The sequence below is a fragment of the Chinchilla lanigera genome, unplaced genomic scaffold (assembly GCF_000276665.1).
Source record: "Chinchilla lanigera isolate Chin_1 unplaced genomic scaffold, ChiLan1.0 scaffold00046, whole genome shotgun sequence".
Lineage (NCBI taxonomy): Eukaryota > Metazoa > Chordata > Mammalia > Rodentia > Chinchillidae > Chinchilla > Chinchilla lanigera.
The window spans coordinates 15,819,601-15,837,911 of NW_004955447.1; the positions used below are offsets into that span (position 1 = coordinate 15,819,601).

Below are 18,311 nucleotides of genomic sequence, written 5' to 3' on the forward strand. Positions count from 1 at the left end.
GTGTAATAAAAAAAAAGTGAAGGATGACTCAGGCTTCAGCATGAGCAACTGAGTTAATTTGGAGTTATTTACTTAGGGAAGATATAGGAGGGCGTGGGATTTGGGGGAACAGGGTTGAGCATGCTCATTTGGAGATGTTCGTTCTATAGAATGAGTGGAGATATCTAATATATAAATCTGCAGTGCAAAGGCATTAGGGCACAACATACAAATGTGAGAGATATGTAACCAGAGCAAAATACAAAGACAAGGGGCCTGAGGACCGAGTCTGGGACATATGAACACATGGCAGGTGCGTAGAGGCTGGCGTGGGGGCAGAAGAGGAGGAGCACCAAGGGCACCTGGGAACAGGGCAGTGGATGCTTTAGGTCTGTGGGTGCACACTAGGGTGGGAGAAATGCCTGCGTAAAGCCTAGATAGAGACTGGAGTGTGGCCCCGGAAGGGCCACATGGCCTCAGAACTGCAGTCCTCAGACCCCTAAAGTCTTTGATGTTGCACTTGAAATGAGAAAAACAAAGGACCATTTAAATAAGCTGATATTTATGAGAGCATTTGTTTTTTATTTTCTTCTAGCAAAACCTTTTGTTGCTTTTGGTAGTGGCATGGAATCTTTGGTGGAAGCCACGGTGGGAGACCATGTCAGAATCCCCGTGAAGTACCTGGGTTACCCCGCCCCTGAAATCAAATGGTAACTATTGGAAGCAAATGTAAAGCATTGCTTCGCATGAACGCAGATCCTTCCATTGCATTAATTCCTTGGCTTGTTTCTCTTGTAGGTATAAAAATGGGAGACTCATCGAGTCCAATTACACAGTCAGAGTGGGGCATGCACTGATGATTATGGAAGTGAGTGAGAAAGACAGCGGAAATTACACCGTCATCCTCACCAATCCCATCTCGAAGGAGAAGCAGAGTCACGTGGTATCTCTGGTTGTAAATGGTGAGTCTGTTCAGTTTTCCCCTCTTCCGAAGATTAGGAAGGGTGTGATCGCACCTTTCCAAATCGTCTCCCCATCACCCCTCCTCTCACCACATCATGGCATGGCTGACACATAAAAATCAAAATGATCCAGGGAGGCAGGACTGAGACAAGACGTGAGACCGTGTGCTCTGGCTGTTTCCTTAAATGAGCTGTTTGGGGGTCAGACACAAGACTGAAGTAGATGATACAGGTGATGACTAAGTGCTTGAAGCAAGGCTGTCTTGGTTTCTACCTTTGCCCCTGTTTCAGGGAGTTGCAGACCCCCATGTGTGGGTGTGAAAGACTCTTCTTCTTGAGTTTGGGTGAAGTGTTCGTCTGATGTTGGTGGGGCTTGATCAGGGATCCACAGGCTGACCCCAGCTCAGAAGGTCTTTGTCAGTGGACACCGTTGGCTTGCTTGGAGTCCAGGATTTGATGGATAAAGGGGAGATAGTAGGCTTTTAGTTGAAAGATGATTTGAACCTTGTGTCCCTAGACTGAAAGATATAAGTAAGTATTGGGGTGGAGAGAAGGGTACCATGATCATTAAACCTGGGAAATGCTAAGGTGGTGTAAAACAGTTTCTTTATGTCAGGACTTTCTAGGACCTTTATCAAGCTGACAAATATCACCACTGTTGAGGAAAAGAGATAGAGTAGTCAAGGCTTAACAAGGCCTATGTGGCCCTAGCACACTTTTTCCCTGAGTAAATCTACTAACACCTTGCACCACACATAGTTGTAGAAGTGCTTCTCTGTGGTAATCCTTTTTGCTCCTTACCGGCATGGCATGTTGAAACTTAAAAAAATATTCTCTCATGACATGAAACCACTTCCCTGTGTGTCCTGATACTCCCCTGTATGTCTGCTGAACTTGGCTTCCTTTCTTTCTGCGGGGAGTATTTTAAGATAGCAGGTTCTACAGAGGTTGCTTGGAAGCAGTACGGGTGTGGGGGTTTCGGAGGAGGAGTACATAACTGGAAAGCTGATAAGTGGGATGGGGGCAGAAAGTGCTCAAGCAATAAAGAGAAAAGGGGACAGAAAATAACTGCATTTCTTCAGTTGGTGTGGTCACTAGGCATTGGATTCTCCCTAACGTTTACCCTACCGCATGAAATAAATAAAAAAATGCAGTCAAGGTTTAAATGTATAAAGAAAGATCTAAATCTTCACAGAATGGATCACTGTGGCCTCTCTCTCTCCTCCCCAACCTCACCTTCTCTCTCTCTCTTTCTTGCTCTCTCTGTGAGGCTTTAGGCTGACAGTGACAAAGTGCAATAGAAGTACAGTAATAATACAAAATTACTGTTTTGTCCCTGTGACTTTGAGCCTAAAGAGAAAGAAAAAAGGAAAGATGGAGGACGGGAAAAATGAGGAAGGGAGAGGATAAGGGCGGGGGATGAGAAGCATTATGTGAGGATTTACGTCCTCTTCTGTCATCTTCTGTAGTGTAGTGTTTCAGTAGTGCTGGGCTCTAGATTTGTCCTGGGCAACACCAGACAAGTCTTCCCGCTTTTCTATTTCTTTTTCTCGTGTGCAGAATTGGGCACAGTAAGTGTTGTGAGGCTGGAGTGGACTACGAAATGGAGAACTCCTAAAGCCACATAGAGAGAACTCCTAGGCACATAGAGAACGTATTCCCCGTGTTGTTCCGGCTGTTCCCTTCTGTAGCCTGGCGGGGTCTGTGAGGTGTGGCGGAGGGGTGGAGCGAGCTGTGCTGTGCGGATGGGAAGCGCTGAGACTCGGGGCTGTGAGACTGTGTGCAGCTCCATCGTGTCTGCTGTAGCTGTGGGCACCGCATATAGAGCTTGGCCCTCTTGCTTCCAAGCCTAGGTGTTCTTTGGAAAAGAAAGTGGGGTAAAATCAAAGTCAACCTGGCAAAGTATGGTAGCACATGGATGTAACCCCAGCACCCTGGGCAGCTGAGGCAGGAGAATCTCAATTGGAAGCCTAGCCTGTACGGCTCAGTCACTTAAAATAGAGGGTCTTAATTTAATCCCCAGTAGGGCCCAAAACAAAAACCCAGCTCTGCTTGTGGAAATCCTCTGCTTTCATTCCTCAACCTGACTGAGAATTCAGAAGTGGTCTTTCCTACCTCCAGTGCCACCCCAGATTGGGGAGAAGGCCCTGATCTCGCCCATGGATTCCTACCAGTACGGCACCACGCAGACACTGACGTGCACGGTCTATGCCAACCCTCCGCTGCATCACATCCACTGGTACTGGCAGCTGGAGGAGGAGTGCTCCTACGAGCCCAGGTGAGGCGGGCTGTGTGCTCTCTTTCTGGGGCTGCTGTTGTACATTTCTTGTAGCCAGGCTGTGCCACCCCTCCGTTCTAAACTGAAAAGGTGACCCCTAAGAAGGTTGTCCTTCAAGGGGCCCTCAGCCTCTCCTTCCACCTTTCTTGGTGTCCCATGTTTCAGCAGATGTCTTCACTGGGCTCAGTCCACTGTGTGACTGGCTGGGTCTCTCTTCCTGGGTTTGCCCTGATGTACACTTCTCCAAGTGGGTGCTCTTTGCTCAGTTTGCTCACTTCCAGTCTGGGTTTTCTCCTCATACCAGTTGGAGATGACCACCTCGCTGCTTATCCTCGAGAAGGTCCATCTCTCAGAGGAAGTGCCGGCGGGTGGGAGGCGGTGATAGACCCAGCCCAGCCCTCAGAGTCTCAGACCCGGCTTATCAGGCTCTACCACAAGTCCAGACATCCTCAGGGAGAAAAACAACAACCACCACCATCCCACCAACACCCAAGCAGTCCACTTCCTGTTGTTGTTTTTGAAATGGCCACTACTGATTTCTTCCTGAGCTGCTGGCCATTTCCTACAGAAAGGCCACGGTCCCACAGAAATGACTCTAAGAAGCCCGGTGGCTTCTAAATTTCCTTATCTTCCTTTGAACTAAATTAACTTGAATTGTCTTGTCGGTCCAATTTATGAATGGAGATTTGTTCCCAGAATAGCTGCTTCCCTCCTGTATCCTGAATGAATCTACCTAGGACCTTTTCCTTCATTGCTGAGGCCTATTTTTAATTGGCGCCAAGTCTTGTGAAAGGGTAGGCTGCATTGAAAGTATTTCTAAACACATAGTAACCAAAGCTGCCCCCTTCCCTTACTACTGATTTGAATAAAGAAAAGTTAAATCATAATCTGTTATCTCTCTTCTGTAGGCAAACTACGACAAACCCATATATTTGTAAAGAATGGAGAACTGTGGCAGATTTCCAAGGGGGGAATAAAATTGAAGTCAACAAAAATCAGTACGCCCTAATTGAAGGAAGAAACAAAGTGAGTATAAAATTATTTAATTTGAAAATCTCTGTTTTTCTCTTGTTGGTGGAAGGATAATACAATAATATGTGAAGCATTTGGGAGATTAATAATCAAGTAGATTGGATGATAAAATAGTAGTATATTTTTGGCTTTTTGATATAGGATCTCACATGCAGTTCAGGCTGGCCTTGAGCTCGCTTTGTAGCCCAGGCTGGCCTTGAACTTGCAGAGGTCCTCCTGCCTCAGCCTCCCAAGTGCTGAGATTACAGGCGTGCACCGCCACGCCCGGCTAAAATACTAGCATCTTAAGTCATTTTGAGAACCTCATTGGTTTGTAGCAATACTGTTAGCTTACTAATAGCTCACTGGAGGAAAATGAAACATATCTGCCTGTTAATCTATACATCTGTTGTAAGATAATTCTGGTTTTATAAACACGAGATGGAAAATGTTCATGATGTTGCAATAAAACACGTCATTAATCTGATGGCTTCCAGAGCCCCTTATGTGTAGCGTGTGAGCTCCGTCCCGGCCCCATCACAGCTGCACACATCTGAAGGTGGTCGCTGTGGGCCCTGAAAGGAGCAGCCAGGCTGCAGCAGCTGTGTGCGTGTGCATGGACGGAGCCTGCACTGCTTATGGCCTGGGATTTGTTTTCTCCGCAGACTGTAAGTACCCTTGTTATCCAAGCTGCAAACGTGTCAGCTTTATATAAATGTGAAGCCGTCAACAAAGCCGGGAGAGGAGAGCGGGTCATCCCCTTCCACGTGACCAGTGAGTACTCTTCTCTGAAGGGCGGATCGCGTCCCTCACAAAGTGGGCTCTTAGCTGCTGTGTGCTTTTCAACTGGCCTTGTCATTTGTGTGAGTGACGTGGCATGGAGGACGGGGACTTGGGCTGATACCGATGCTTATGTTGATACAGTAAAACTGCCCTGGGTTTCTGTGAAGTCAGTTCATATGCCTTCACTGGAGAGAAAATTATTTCACTCTGGCCTTAAACCACCAGCTCTGGGCTGGGGTTGTAGCTCAGTGGCACAGCACCTGCCTGGAAAGTATGAGGCCCTGAGTTCGATTCCCCCCAGTTCCAAAAAAAACCAAAACAAAAACCAGCAGCTTTGCCATACCTATGTTCTCTGTCTTGGTTGTCAGAGTCTAGCACAATGCGTGGCTTGTTGTGGTTTACTAATATTGGTAGGCTCATTGCTGGACAGTTGAAAGCTTGGGCTCTGATGACATAGGAATAGTACCCTTAAACACTGCTGACTTTGCCTGCTCATGCTAGTCGTAGGGATAAACTGTAGTTCACTGTGCTGGATGAACTATTTTAGCCTCAGCTCATTAGTTGTAGGAAATGTAGCTTTATTGTCAGTGAGTGTTTAGCCTGGCATGGTGGTAAACATTGTTAGTCCCAGCACCGTGGGAGGTGTAGGCAGGAGGCTTGCAAATTCAAGTCCAGTTCAAGTCTACCCTGGCATCTTAGTGAAACCCTATCTAAGAAAGAAAGAAAGAAAGAGAAAGAAAGAAAGAGAGAGAGAAAGAGCGCATGGGCGAGTGAGTGAACGAAGTGGGGATGTAGCTCAGTGCAAGGGTCCAGTATCATAAAAAAATGTTAATGAGGAAATGATTTTTTCAATTCTTTATGATTGGATGCATTGCTTTGGAATTTTTTTCATTTTAAAGTGGAGATGTAGAAAATATCTGGAGAATTAATTTATATTTCCAAATACTCTATTTTGGGACCTGAACCATTCAATTGGGCTGTCTCCTTGTAGCAAATCATTGGGGACAAAGAGGACTTCAATGTTGGGGTTCTTTACTGCAGTCTGAAGGCAGCAAGAAGACAGCAGTGTGCTGATCGGCATTCCCTCGCTGTGGCTTTGTTTCAGAGGGCCCTGAAATTAGGGTGCAGCCCGCCCCGCAGCCGACGGAGCAGGAGAGTGTGTCTCTGTGGTGCCACGCAGACAGAGCGACATTTGAGAACCTCACGTGGTACAAGGTTGGCCCGCAGCCTCCACTGGTCCACATGGGAGAGCAGCTCACGCCTGTTTGCAAGAACTTGGATGCTCTTTGGAAACTGAATGCCACCGTGTTCTCTAATAGCACGAACGATGTTCTGGTCGTGGAGTTCCAGAACGTGTCCTTGCAGGATCAAGGAGAGTATGTCTGCTCTGCTCAAGACAGGAAGACCAAGAAAAGACACTGCATGGTCAGGCATCTCACAGTCCTGGGTAAGGAGGCAACTCCAGGTCATTGTCGCGAGGCAGGTGGAATGCCTTAAATATAGTGCCTTCAGGTGCTGCGGGATGATTTCTGTCCTCCAGGAGTTTGTGAAGCAGGCTGGGACACACTTGCTGAAAGTCCTTGAGGCAGAACACAGCAAATAACAGTTGTGAAACAGTGTGATAGAAACAGAAAATAACGTGGTTCTTTCCAATTTTTTTTGATGGTGTAGCTCACTAGTATCAGCAAGGGATTAGCTTGACCCAGGGAACTTTCTGCATTATTCTTGGGGATTTCTTCATTAATTTGACTCACATTTGTGGAACACCTAAGATGAGCTAAGAGGATGCCAGCATTCACGGTCCTGACAAGATGAGAACATAGCCAACCACTGGGCAATAATAGCACAACGAGGGGTCTATGTGCACGGTGACAGGCATTGCTCCTACTGTAGCTCTATTCATAGAACCTAGTGCCATATACTGGGTGCTCAGTGTCATTCCTGATGCGTGCATAGTGTGATGATGGGCTCAGTGTCGTTCCTGATGCGTGCATAGTGTGATGATGGGCTCAGTGTCGTTCCTGATGCGTGCATAGTGTGATGATCCAGAAGAGTCCTGGGAGGCTTGTTACACAAACAGCCTGTGGCTCTAGGACATTGGGATGGTCCAGAGCAGCCCAAGGTCAATGGAGTGGTAATTTTGGTAGCAGAAAGCTTTGTAAATTCCCTGTCAGACTACTCTCTGCACCTTGTCTAACCTGCTTTGTCCCCAGGGAAATCAGGTGAATTTGGGGAGTTTCTGTACCATTTTCTCCATCTTATCCTCCTTTTAGTGTCTCTTTCCAGGACCTAGAATGCATACGTCCTCTGTTTGTTTGTTTGTTTTTTTTTTTTGGTTTTTTGAGCTAAATCCCCAGCCCCACGTCCTCTGTTTGTTACTGCAGGAAAGGGGGAACTCCCTAGGCAAATATAGCTATATCAGAGTTTTAGAGCAGCATCTTGTCCAAAGCTTGGGTATATCGTAGGAGGAATTTTCAGATATTCAGATGACAGAAGAAGAAATATTTTGGAGTCAAGTTATCGCCCAGGATCCTTGAAATCATACCACACATGTGACCATGTATTAACGTTGGCGGCTGGTCTGGTTTTGGGCTAGGAGAAGGATTCAGAAAGAGCTGTGGATGAGGATCCTGGCTTTGCTGGCCTGGGAAATGTTTGTTTGCAGTTAGCTGGCTTGCATCTCTAAGGATGCCTGTGTTATTTTCCTGAAATCTATTCTTAGAAATAGACTAGGATCCAATACGTTTGTTTAAACTCTAGTGTAGGGCTCTGTTGGGATACTCTTGCTTTGCTAAGCATTGAAGTAGATTCTTTCAGGATGATTCCTTTTGACATTCAGTTGGTGTGGAGAAGATATTTCGACAGGACTCTGATCATTTTCAGGAAATGAGTAAATTTAATGTTTTCCTGTACATTTAAACAAATATCATTGGATTTTCTATCTTTTATATCTTTGGCTTTCCTTAAGGTATTGTTGTTCTGTTCATGTTTAGTGCAAATAGCACTGGATGTTTAGGCTTACTAGATTCTATTGTTTCAACTCCTTACTTAATTATAAGGACCTGGGCAAGTGGTTTCAACCTCTAATTTGTAATTATTTCATCTCAAAATAAGGCTGTTAGATCTCTCCTGCTCATCATGTAAGACTGACAGTAACACAAATAGATAAATGAATTTTGTAAAAGTTACCGAATAGCAGGGCGTGGTGGCACTTCTGTAATCCCAGTACTTGGGAGGCTGAGGTGGGAGGATCACTGCAAGTTCCAGGTCAGCTTGGGCTACAAAGTGAGTTCAAGGCCAGCCTGAACTGTGTAGTGAAACCTTGTCTCAAAAAGACAAAAAAATTTTGCCAAATAAATACGAAGTGTTTGGTACTTTTCATGAGAAAATGTGGCAGAATGCTAGGGTCTTACTGACTTGAACTTTTATGAGAAAGAAATTTACCCCATATCTGTTCAGAGGCTTTACTTTGTGATTTCCAGCTAGAGTTATTAACGTGAATGTTAAAGCTTGGCAGGGTCTGTCTGAGCTGTCCTCACTCTCTTTATTTCACTTAATGACCAGCAGTGCTATTGTCAACTTCTGTGTATTTTCAGTCCGCTGAACCAGCAGGTTGCTGTTTACTAAGTTTAAACCGTTTCACAGTTTACTGATACTAAAATCACCTCCGGTGCTGTAACTAAAGGTTCTGTGATTGTTTTCAACGTGCACAGAGCGCATGGCACCTGTGATCGCAGGAAGCCTAGACAACCAGACAACAAGCATTGGTGAAACCATTGAAGTCGCCTGCACAGCGCTCGCGAACCCCCCTCCGCACATCACCTGGTTTAAAGATAATGAGACACTTGTGGAAGACTCAGGTGACTAGAACCTGTCTGTCTCTTTGGTTGTAGAATTTCCCCAAAGATGTTACGTAAAACCTATATGACTTCTCAGCTTGTTTTAGGGTAGGTGAAAAGCAAGGGTAGTGAGGGTGGCTTCTCATTCCATAGACTTAGAAGTAGGATTCTCAGGGAGCCTCATGGGAGGGCAGTCAGCAGTAGGTCCTACCTTACTTTTTTGCGGTGGATAATGGCCCAAGCTGAAGGGCAGCTCTTACCTTTTAAATTTTTTTTTCTGAAAAACTCTACAGATCACATCATCAGAAATGGAATGACCATTTCCCTTCTCTTCTAGGCATTGTACTGAAAGATGGGAACCGGAACCTAACCATCCGCAGAGTGCGGAAGGAGGATGAAGGCCTCTACACCTGCCAGGCCTGCAACGTCCTTGGATGTGTGAGAGTGGAGACATTTTTCATCATAGAAGGTCAGTGTGAAGCTGTACACGTCAGGTGGTTTCCAGGCAGGTGCACTGTGTCTTACGCACGCTGCGCACTTCAGGCGCGATGACCCCTGAGGGGTGGTAGTGCCTCTTGTGCAGACTGTTTGAGATTTTGCATTTTTTTCCAGGTTTGGGGACATTTCCATGTATATAATAGAAATCTTGGGGATGGGATCCAAATCCAAGCACAAAATTCATTTATGTTTCCTGTGAAGCTGACACACAGAGCTGAAGGGAGTTCTGTACCATATTGTATTTTAATTGTGGCCCGTCCTATGAGCCAGGTGTGGAATTTTCCACAAGCGCTGTCGAGTCAGTCCTAAAAGTTTAGATTTTGAGCATTTTGGATTAGGGGTGCCTAACCTGTTACCCTGTGTGATTTTTTCAGTAAGTATATATTCTTTCAACCAGTACACATATTAATGTTGTTTTATTTCTGCTTCTATCACATTTCCTGTCTTTGTAATTCTTTTTGTGGAAAAATCCCTAGCCAGGCAGGATGCATATCCTCCTGCCTCAGATTGTATCATTGTTTGCATGGACCGATTAATTTATAGAAACCATACCTCTCTATTTATTTGGAAAAACATTACAGTTTAATCATTAAGGTCAGCAGCGCTCTTCAGTTGATCACAAATGATCCGAGTTTTCATGGGAATAAAGATAATTAAGGTTCACTTGTAAATAATAGACCATTGCTTTTCTGAAACGGAACATTCGGGGTCCTTATCTAAATATGAAAGGAAGCCTGTGTGTATATGCAGGAGTGGTGTCAAATCTGGCACTTTTTCAGATGGGAAAAGTAATTTTGTGACAAAATATTTCATCCCAATAAGTGTATTCCTGCATCTTTTTTGTAATCTACCTGGGGAACGATGGAACTGTGCCGGGTGTGTGAAGGAATGGTGTGCAAAGGGGAAAATAATGATGGTGACAGAGGGGGGTTGACAGATTTCTGTGAACTCACCCTAACTTGTCACAAAGTCCAGGTATTGGTCCTGTTAATCTGTCAGATCTGTGTCTCTAAGTAGCACATCTGGACACGGTGATGTGTTTTCAAATCTCTAGGCTTATTACTATTTCATAAACTCCCTTGCAAGTAAAGATTTCAAAGGATGCAGCGATTTTGTCACTCCAAACAGAATCATGTTTTAGGGGGAGTCCTAGGGAGGACTTCCAGACTCTCTTGGTGCCCTGCCCTTCTCCGTCAGCTGTGTGCAGCTGGCCACGGATGTCTCACAAGGCCCGTGGGAACAGAGATCATAGGTACTTGCTACCTAAAGAGAAGACCAAGAAAGGGAGAGGTAGATCTTTAACACTCCTGCCAGGTCCCCAAATGTGGTATGGGAAATCTAATACATAAACATATACAAATGGACTTTTCAGTCGCTATGTATAGAGAATGACTTCCCCAGGACCACAGGAAAAATAAAATCTACTTCCAGACACACTCAAGACATCTTCCAACCGTCACCACTTACTTTGCCAACTGATTAATTACTTGTCTTCTGCCGCCTTGAGGCCTCAGTGGGCCCTTCTCACAGCTTGCGGCCATGTTTGATTCCCCCTGCTCTCTTCTGAAGGGAGACCCCAAGTGATAATTGTTTCCTTGTCACCTCTGGGCTGATCCCGCCTAGTTGCACGCCTCTCTGTGTTTAATTTCTCCTACTTGGAGGTGCCCTCTGGAGCCCTGAGCATCACCAGCTCTCCATGCCCACCTCAAGTTGTCCGTTTCTCTTTGCTTTCACATGTGGTTTCAAGCTCCTGTGCCTGGGCCGGGCATGACACGCTCAGCCCAGTTCTCTGTTTTCCGTACTCACACTCTGCAGACAGGGAAGTGTCATGGTCAACTCAAGTAGCACAGAACTTGTTTCACTCGTGCCTGGCCTGCCAGTGTGCCCCAGTCAAGTGGCCCATCCTCTCTGATTTTCTACTTGTCATTGAGATTGAGGTAACGTAGTTAAAGTAATGGTGCATAGTTGGTGTGTGGTTACTGGTCACTCTCTGGTTGAAGGACTTTATTTTCCATGTGCTTTCTTAAATGACCCTTTGCAAACTCTACACAGATCAGAACATGACCACCGACATAAAACCACTTTTTCTGTGCAGAGCTCCATCTGTTTTCTTTCCATCATCGAGCACTCTTTCTCTCAGCACATGATATGTGTGTCTTTTAAGACATTTACACTCTTATCCTTAATTACTCGAGAATGCTGCTGTAGGAAATATTCACAAGCAATATTTTGCAAGCTTAAAAGTTCCGTTAAGAATGGCTACAGACTCCATTCAATTTAAGGGTCACGGCTACTGCTCTGTAGGATGCCTCAAAGCGGGTAAGCTTGAGACCTTGCCTTTCGGCATTGCACTTTGCCATCTTATAGCAAAGGCTATGAGTTTCCAACGTTGATGCTCATTCTATGATGCCTTCCAGGTGCCCAGGCAAAGACCAACTTGGAAGTCATTATTCTCGCAGGCACTGCGGTGATTGCCATGTTCTTCTGGCTACTCCTTGTCATCATTCTACGGACCGTTAAGCGGGTAACAAGATAATTCCCCTCCAGTCCGTGCGTGCTGGTTTTCATGATTGATGAAAGCTGACTGGGCTTCTTTGAGTTGTTTCTATCCATTGTTATTGGCTCAGTGGGCACATTTTTATTTCAATACTACGGTAACATTCTAGCTCATTTTCTTTGGCTGGACCATGGGCATTAATTGATAGAAATCATTGGAGGGGAAAAAGGTTTGGACTGTCTAATTAATTAAGATTTTAAAACTTAATTCTGCCCTCATTTGGGGGGCAAGGGAACACTGCAGGCATGAATAGAATAGGACTACTCTCAAGCTCTGTGAGTTTTGTTGGAAAATGAGAATGTCAGAATGAGGCTGCTATTAAATGACAATAATAAGTACACAAAACAACGGCCGAACAACAGTGCTTGTATGACTGGGAGGATCGATGCTTTCCAGGCCAGTGAAGGCGAACTGAAGACCGGCTACTTGTCCATCGTCATGGATCCCGACGAGATGCCGCTGGATGAACGCTGCGAACGCTTGCCTTACGATGCCAGCAAGTGGGAGTTCCCCAGAGACCGGCTGAAACTAGGTGCATTTTTAGCTGATGCTCATTTAATGTTGGGTTTAATGTCCCGTCTCCCCTTTTAGGATGATGACGAATCTAGTCTATTCAGATGTTGTGTTTTGCCTCAGAAATGTTAATTCCACCTCTTAAATTTGGGTCATCATCCAGTTAACCTCTTAGAAGTAGGTTTCCTGCATAATCATCAACAATAGGCCATTTGGAGAGTAGAGTGGGATTCGTGTGATAATTAAGGCAGGGTTGCGGACTGTCTGGGTTAAATTGGGTGTGTGGTCACCTTCTCTGGTTGGAGTCTCTGCCTGTCACTTTGGTGGAGTAACAATCCAAGTCTACTTCGTTGTTGCCATTACTGTCAATCCTAGGTAAACCTCTTGGCCGTGGTGCCTTTGGCCAAGTGATTGAGGCGGATGCTTTTGGAATTGACAAGACAGCAACTTGCAAGACAGTGGCTGTCAAAATGTTGAAAGGTAAAAGCAAAATTATTTGGTTCTCATTCGCTCTATCTTCTGTCATTCATTAAATGTGAGGCAAAGCTTAATCCGTAGCTTTGTGCATAGGTGGGTCAGCTTGCCAAGCATGTGGTCAGCCTATGTGATGCTGTTGTGAAAACTGGAAGAAGCCCTTTTCTCTATAGCCTCATGCCATATGCATGGCCTTGTGCGTGGCCAGGCAAGCAGAGTTGGGGGAGGATTTCACCTACCTTGTGTGGGACCCTTTGTGCTGAGCTCGGCTTTCATCGTTGTATTTAGTGGTGCTGGTTATGGAGGAAAAAGAACCTTGCTGTATTAAAATTGTTTCTTAACCTGTTAAGGTGTTAGGTAAACCCCTAGAAACATGAAAAGGGATTTGATGTAAGTAGAATGCAAAAATACTTTGTTCTCTAGAATTGGATTATGTAAAATAATTTCACCTATAAAATTGAACTTGGAAAACATAAATGGCTATGGTAAGAAAAAAACCTGAGGGTTATTCTTTAAAAATTAGACGCTTCATAAATAATTATCAATACTAATTATTAATCAACTGTGGTCTGGGCATTCTGATTTGGAGAGGTGATCCATATATAGCTTTATGCTCCAATTATGATGCACTTTCATTGGTAAAGACAGTACTGCTGGTTCTTTGCCAGTGGGTCCTGTACCTTTCAAGACATTCTCTATCCTTTTGCCTTTTCTCCCTGGTGGCCTAGGCGGTGTGTAATTCTGAGGTAGCACATCAGGCCCTGAGGTATGCGGCATGCCTGTGAATTATAGAGAAGTGCAGCAGCCATGTAAGGTCAAATGCGCCGTCTTGGCCCCCCCAGTGTCGTGCTCTACCTGGTCTACCAGAAGGTCTTTGTTAAGTTGCCTTCTCAGCACAGATCAGTTGCCGCATCAGTGTACACATGAGGATATGGAAAATGTAGCATTGCTTCTTTCAGAGGAAGCAGTCAGCGGGTCAGGTCCTAAAGAGCGTAGTATACCTGAAATGCAAGAACACAGCTTTGTGCAAGAAGAGAATCTGGGCATGATTCCATTGCAGTTACATTCTCTCCTTTGCAGAGGACTTCACAGTGGATTCCTCTAAATATCTAACATTTGGGGTTCAATGAAAGATTTGATTTTAAATTAGAACATAAAATTTAAACTTGCTTTTTCAAAAAATGCAGCTGGGTGTAGATTAGGCTATAGTTATGTTACCCCGGGATGCCAAGTTGCACAGTTTTATGTAATGGAGAGAAAGGCATCAATAATGCTAAGGTGGGGGCCACATTTCTGATCTTCCTCTTTATCTTGAATTTGTAGAAGGAGCAACACACAGTGAACACCGAGCGCTCATGTCTGAACTCAAGATCCTCATTCATATTGGCCACCATCTCAACGTGGTCAACCTTCTGGGTGCCTGTACCAAGCCAGGAGGTGAGTTGCTGTGGGTGTTTCCGGGGGCCTGATTTTCACACATGCTGCTCTGCTAGTATTTGAGAGAAACAGTGCAGCTCCCACTGCTTTGAATTCCTTAACTTGGAATATTTTGCAGCTTCCTAGATAGACATATATTTCATGGATATTTAATGAGCACTATAATTAGATTATTCTAAAGCTTCCTCTGAATTAAGGGATGTCTTACCACTACATATTCAGATTGGAAAAATAAACTTCCCCCAGAGACTTGAAAACAAAAGACCTTAAGAGTGGTTTCTGTCCCTGCTCCCTCCCCGCAGTGGAGGCATCTCTGGTAATGGCACTGAAAAGCAGATGGATAGAGTTTCTCAAACTTGGGTGAATGTCATGGTGGCATTGCCTTTCGGAAAAAGAAAAACTGTAAGTTAGGGGGATTGGAGCTAGCTGATTTGTATAATTCTATTCTAATGAAAAGTTGTATGTAGCCGCTTTGTGAGGTAATTTTGGGTTTGTTGGTATATTAAGCACTTAATGAGAACAAGTTTTCCTTGCTTCACATGCAATCTGTCTGCAGGGCCTCTCATGGTGATTGTGGAATTCTGCAAGTTTGGGAACCTATCCACTTACCTACGGGGCAAGAGAAATGAATTTGTCCCCTACAAGGTATGTGGTTTCCTACCTCAGCTTCAGCCTGTGAAATGGAGGAGAATTCAGAACGGTATAGGTTAGCTTCTTAGTTGAAATTCTGTGAGGAGCTTGTGAGGAATCTTCTCGCATTACCTCTGGACAGTTCTAACTTCCTCTTTTACATTCTGGGGAGCTTGTGCTGCTCTTGTTTTAATTTCGCACTTTAATCTCCTGGTCCATTACGGATGGTGCCAGCGTTGGGGAGAAAGTAGATGTGATGAAGGAAAGGGAAGCACGAGGAAGGAACAGTTCTGGATAATGCTTTCTCTGCCCTGGCCACTTCTGGCTGTGTGTAATGTGTATTCCTCTGTAAAGGACACAATGGCCGGCGTGGTGCTGCATGCCTTGTTACCTCAGATACTTGGGAGGTTGAGGGAGGAGGATCACAAGATCAAGTCCAGCATGGGCAACTTAACAAGACCCTGTCTTACCATAAAAAGTAAATAAGGGCTCCCTGGCTTTAGTCTCCATTACCACAAACAACAACAACAAAACAAAATCAAAGGGCGTGGCGCGCTAAAGTTGTGATGTGTCTGCGTGCAACTTAAGATAAGACGTTTATCTCAGCTAACCAAGGAGCGTGCCTTTGTGGAAGAAACCCTGTTGTGTACCATACTTGCCCTAGGTTTCAACTCAGAAACTGCATAATCCTGAAGCTCATGTCTTTCGTGTTTGCTTTTTAATAGTTTCGATGGTGTCTACAGTTTACGGGCTTGTTCTCAAGGGTATTGCTCATGTGCTTCTTTATAGACCAAAGGGGCACGGTTCCGTCAAGGGAAAGACTATGTTGGGGAAATCTCTGTGGACCTGAAACGCCGCTTGGACAGTATCACCAGTAGCCAGAGTTCAGCCAGCTCTGGGTTTGTTGAAGAGAAATCCCTCAGTGACGTGGAGGAAGAAGAAGGTACCTGGCCTTGCTTCCTCCATGCCCAAATGTGTGCTCATAGAAGAATAGACAAGGTTGCAGGGTGTTGCCTAGAATTTGGTCATGGGAAGAGCTTCCTATCTGAAAGAGATCTGAAATATTTAATAGCTTCTCTTCAGTCTCTCCAGAAATGCAGTGGTCAAGCCCTGAATGAACAGTGTGCTATGTTGAGAGGCAAAACAGAACTGTCCCAATAAATCTGGTAGCCCATGTGCACTAAGCAGTTGCTCACAATCTAACCAGCATTCTCAAAGTGCTGCATCAATGTTCATTAGCAGGAGAGATCCAGCGCAGTGTTTGTAAGGGGAAAGGAGGCTCCCCGGTTTTCCATTAGCCTCTGCGTGGCTGTAAATGGCCAAGCCCACTTTACCAGTACCATAGAAATCTTTCTGTTCATCATTCCCAGCCTTCTGCCAGGCAGTTTAGTAGTCATTTGTTGTTTCTGCCCTACCCCAAGTGGCATATGGCATCTTCCTCCAGGCTGCTTCCTCGGTGGAGCCTTGGTGAATTGACTTGTCTTTTTCCACTTGTGTTCCCGATGATAGTTTAGTGCTTTTTATGGGGAGCTGGGTTTCAGCTTAACCTCCATTCCTTCAGTCAGCTCCAAGAATACACAGTATCTGCTCTCCTCAGAAGGAACAGAGATTGCTGCATGGATGGTAGTGGGGCTTCTTAACTTATGGCTCCTCCGGAGGTGTGAATTTAGAAGAATCCAATCATGAAACAGTGGAAGAAATTCACACAAGTCTACAGATAGAACTTAAATCTGACCTCTTTCCCTTAGAAGCTAAGTGGGCAGCATGAGGCTGGGTCTTGGCTAAAAGATTGTCTCAGCCTCACGTAATGGGGCCCGCTGCTGAGCAGAGCCCCTCTCCTCTTCTCTCACACAATGGCGGGCCAGTGAGTTGGAGACCCAAAGGACTGAGGTAATACGATAGAGTAGGAAGAACACTGGCCTGGAATTTTGCCTTCATTCTTCATTTAGGAAATGTGAGGTTCTCATCAATTGTATCTGAAGAGCCCTTTAGTCCTAGGTATAAAATAAGTCATTGATAAGAAGGTTATTATTATAACTGAGTGTGCTTACTCTGGTATTTGTGTCCAGGAAAGAAGCCATGAGTCTTATCTTATCTGATCATCCTTAGGAGATCATTGTGAAACACCTATTAACGTATTCATGTTTATTTGTACTAGTTGCACTGCGGTAAATACTACCAATTTACGTAAATTCATCCTTCTCGCATGTCCTGTTAGCTCTCATTCATATCCTTAGAGGAAAAAGCATCCTTGGTGCAGGCCAAGTTGAATGTATTTACAGCACTTTTTAACGTGAAAGCAAGAGAAGTACATCTATTTCTGGTATTTTTAGTTATCTGTTGTAGAGTGTGGTTTGACCTTTGGTCTTTGTCCCAGGACAATGCCTGGAGAGAAAAGATTTGATGACCCTGAATATTGTTGTGTTATTTTTAGACTTCTTGAAATGAAACTATTGTTTATCCCTCTGGGTACATGAAAAAAAAAAAAAAACCAACACAGTAGCTTAGAACAGCAAATTTGAAAAGATCTTCTCTATGCCAATTTACCTCTATCTACCTTCTAGATTTACTGGTCTAATTTGACTAAACTGCAAAAACTAGTATTTTTCCTTAGGGGTATGAAAAAGGCTGATAATACTGGGACTTAGCAAATTGACAGAAGATAGAGGCATTTTCTCTCTGATTCTGTTTTCTGAAATTTACCTCCCAAGTCTTGAAAAGATTACAGTAGCAGACTCGGAGAGTACTCACTTGTGTCCTCCTACCTCCTGCAGCTTCTGAAGAGCTGTACAAGGACTTTCTGACCTTGGAACATCTCATCTGCTACAGCTTCCAGGTGGCGAAGGGCATGGAGTTCTTGGCATCACGTAAGGTAAGACAGGTCAGAGGGGAGAGCAAGCTCTTCGGATCACAGGCTTGGAAACAAGAGGTCCAGAGCCAGTCACTTGTGTTTGTATGGGTTGGAAATTCATTCGTCGCTTGGAAGACTCTTTAAAGAGGTCTACTGGAGAGGCTCTGTTTCTGCTGATGAGGAATTTCGTGGAATTCATTCAAATAATGAATCTTACTGAGCATCTACTAAGTGCCAGGCTGTCCTGCAAGCACAGCTGTGGTAAACCAATAAACAAAGCTCTCCACCTTCACAGAGTTTGTATTCTAGTGGATAAACAGTCAGTAAACAGTATAAAGAAGTACTGTGCATAGTGGGTTAGGTAGGGGTGTAGGTATTGGGGAAGAATAAAGAAGGAAAGGCTTAGCATGTGGAGGAGGAGCGTTTCTGTGTGTGCATTTCCTTCTGTGTGCGTGTGCATCCATCTTAGACAAGGTAGACAAGGAAAGCTTCATTAAGA

General features: G+C 44.7%; 1 protein-coding gene across 1 annotated transcript in view; it reads left to right on the forward strand.

Annotated features, from left to right (window-relative positions):
* Positions 1-18,311, forward strand: part of Kdr (kinase insert domain receptor) — a gene marked incomplete at its 5' end in the record, with an annotated part of 40,887 nt that overhangs the window by 8,785 nt on the left and 13,791 nt on the right. Inside the window, 15 exon segments of the mRNA XM_013518554.1 lie at positions 575-689; positions 778-941; positions 3,063-3,219; positions 4,128-4,245; positions 4,896-5,004; positions 6,119-6,460; positions 8,727-8,873; positions 9,190-9,321; positions 11,768-11,874; positions 12,304-12,439; positions 12,796-12,900; positions 14,218-14,331; positions 14,888-14,976; positions 15,751-15,904; positions 17,736-17,833. Coding sequence (XP_013374008.1) covers positions 575-689; positions 778-941; positions 3,063-3,219; positions 4,128-4,245; positions 4,896-5,004; positions 6,119-6,460; positions 8,727-8,873; positions 9,190-9,321; positions 11,768-11,874; positions 12,304-12,439; positions 12,796-12,900; positions 14,218-14,331; positions 14,888-14,976; positions 15,751-15,904; positions 17,736-17,833 — 2,087 coding nt within the window.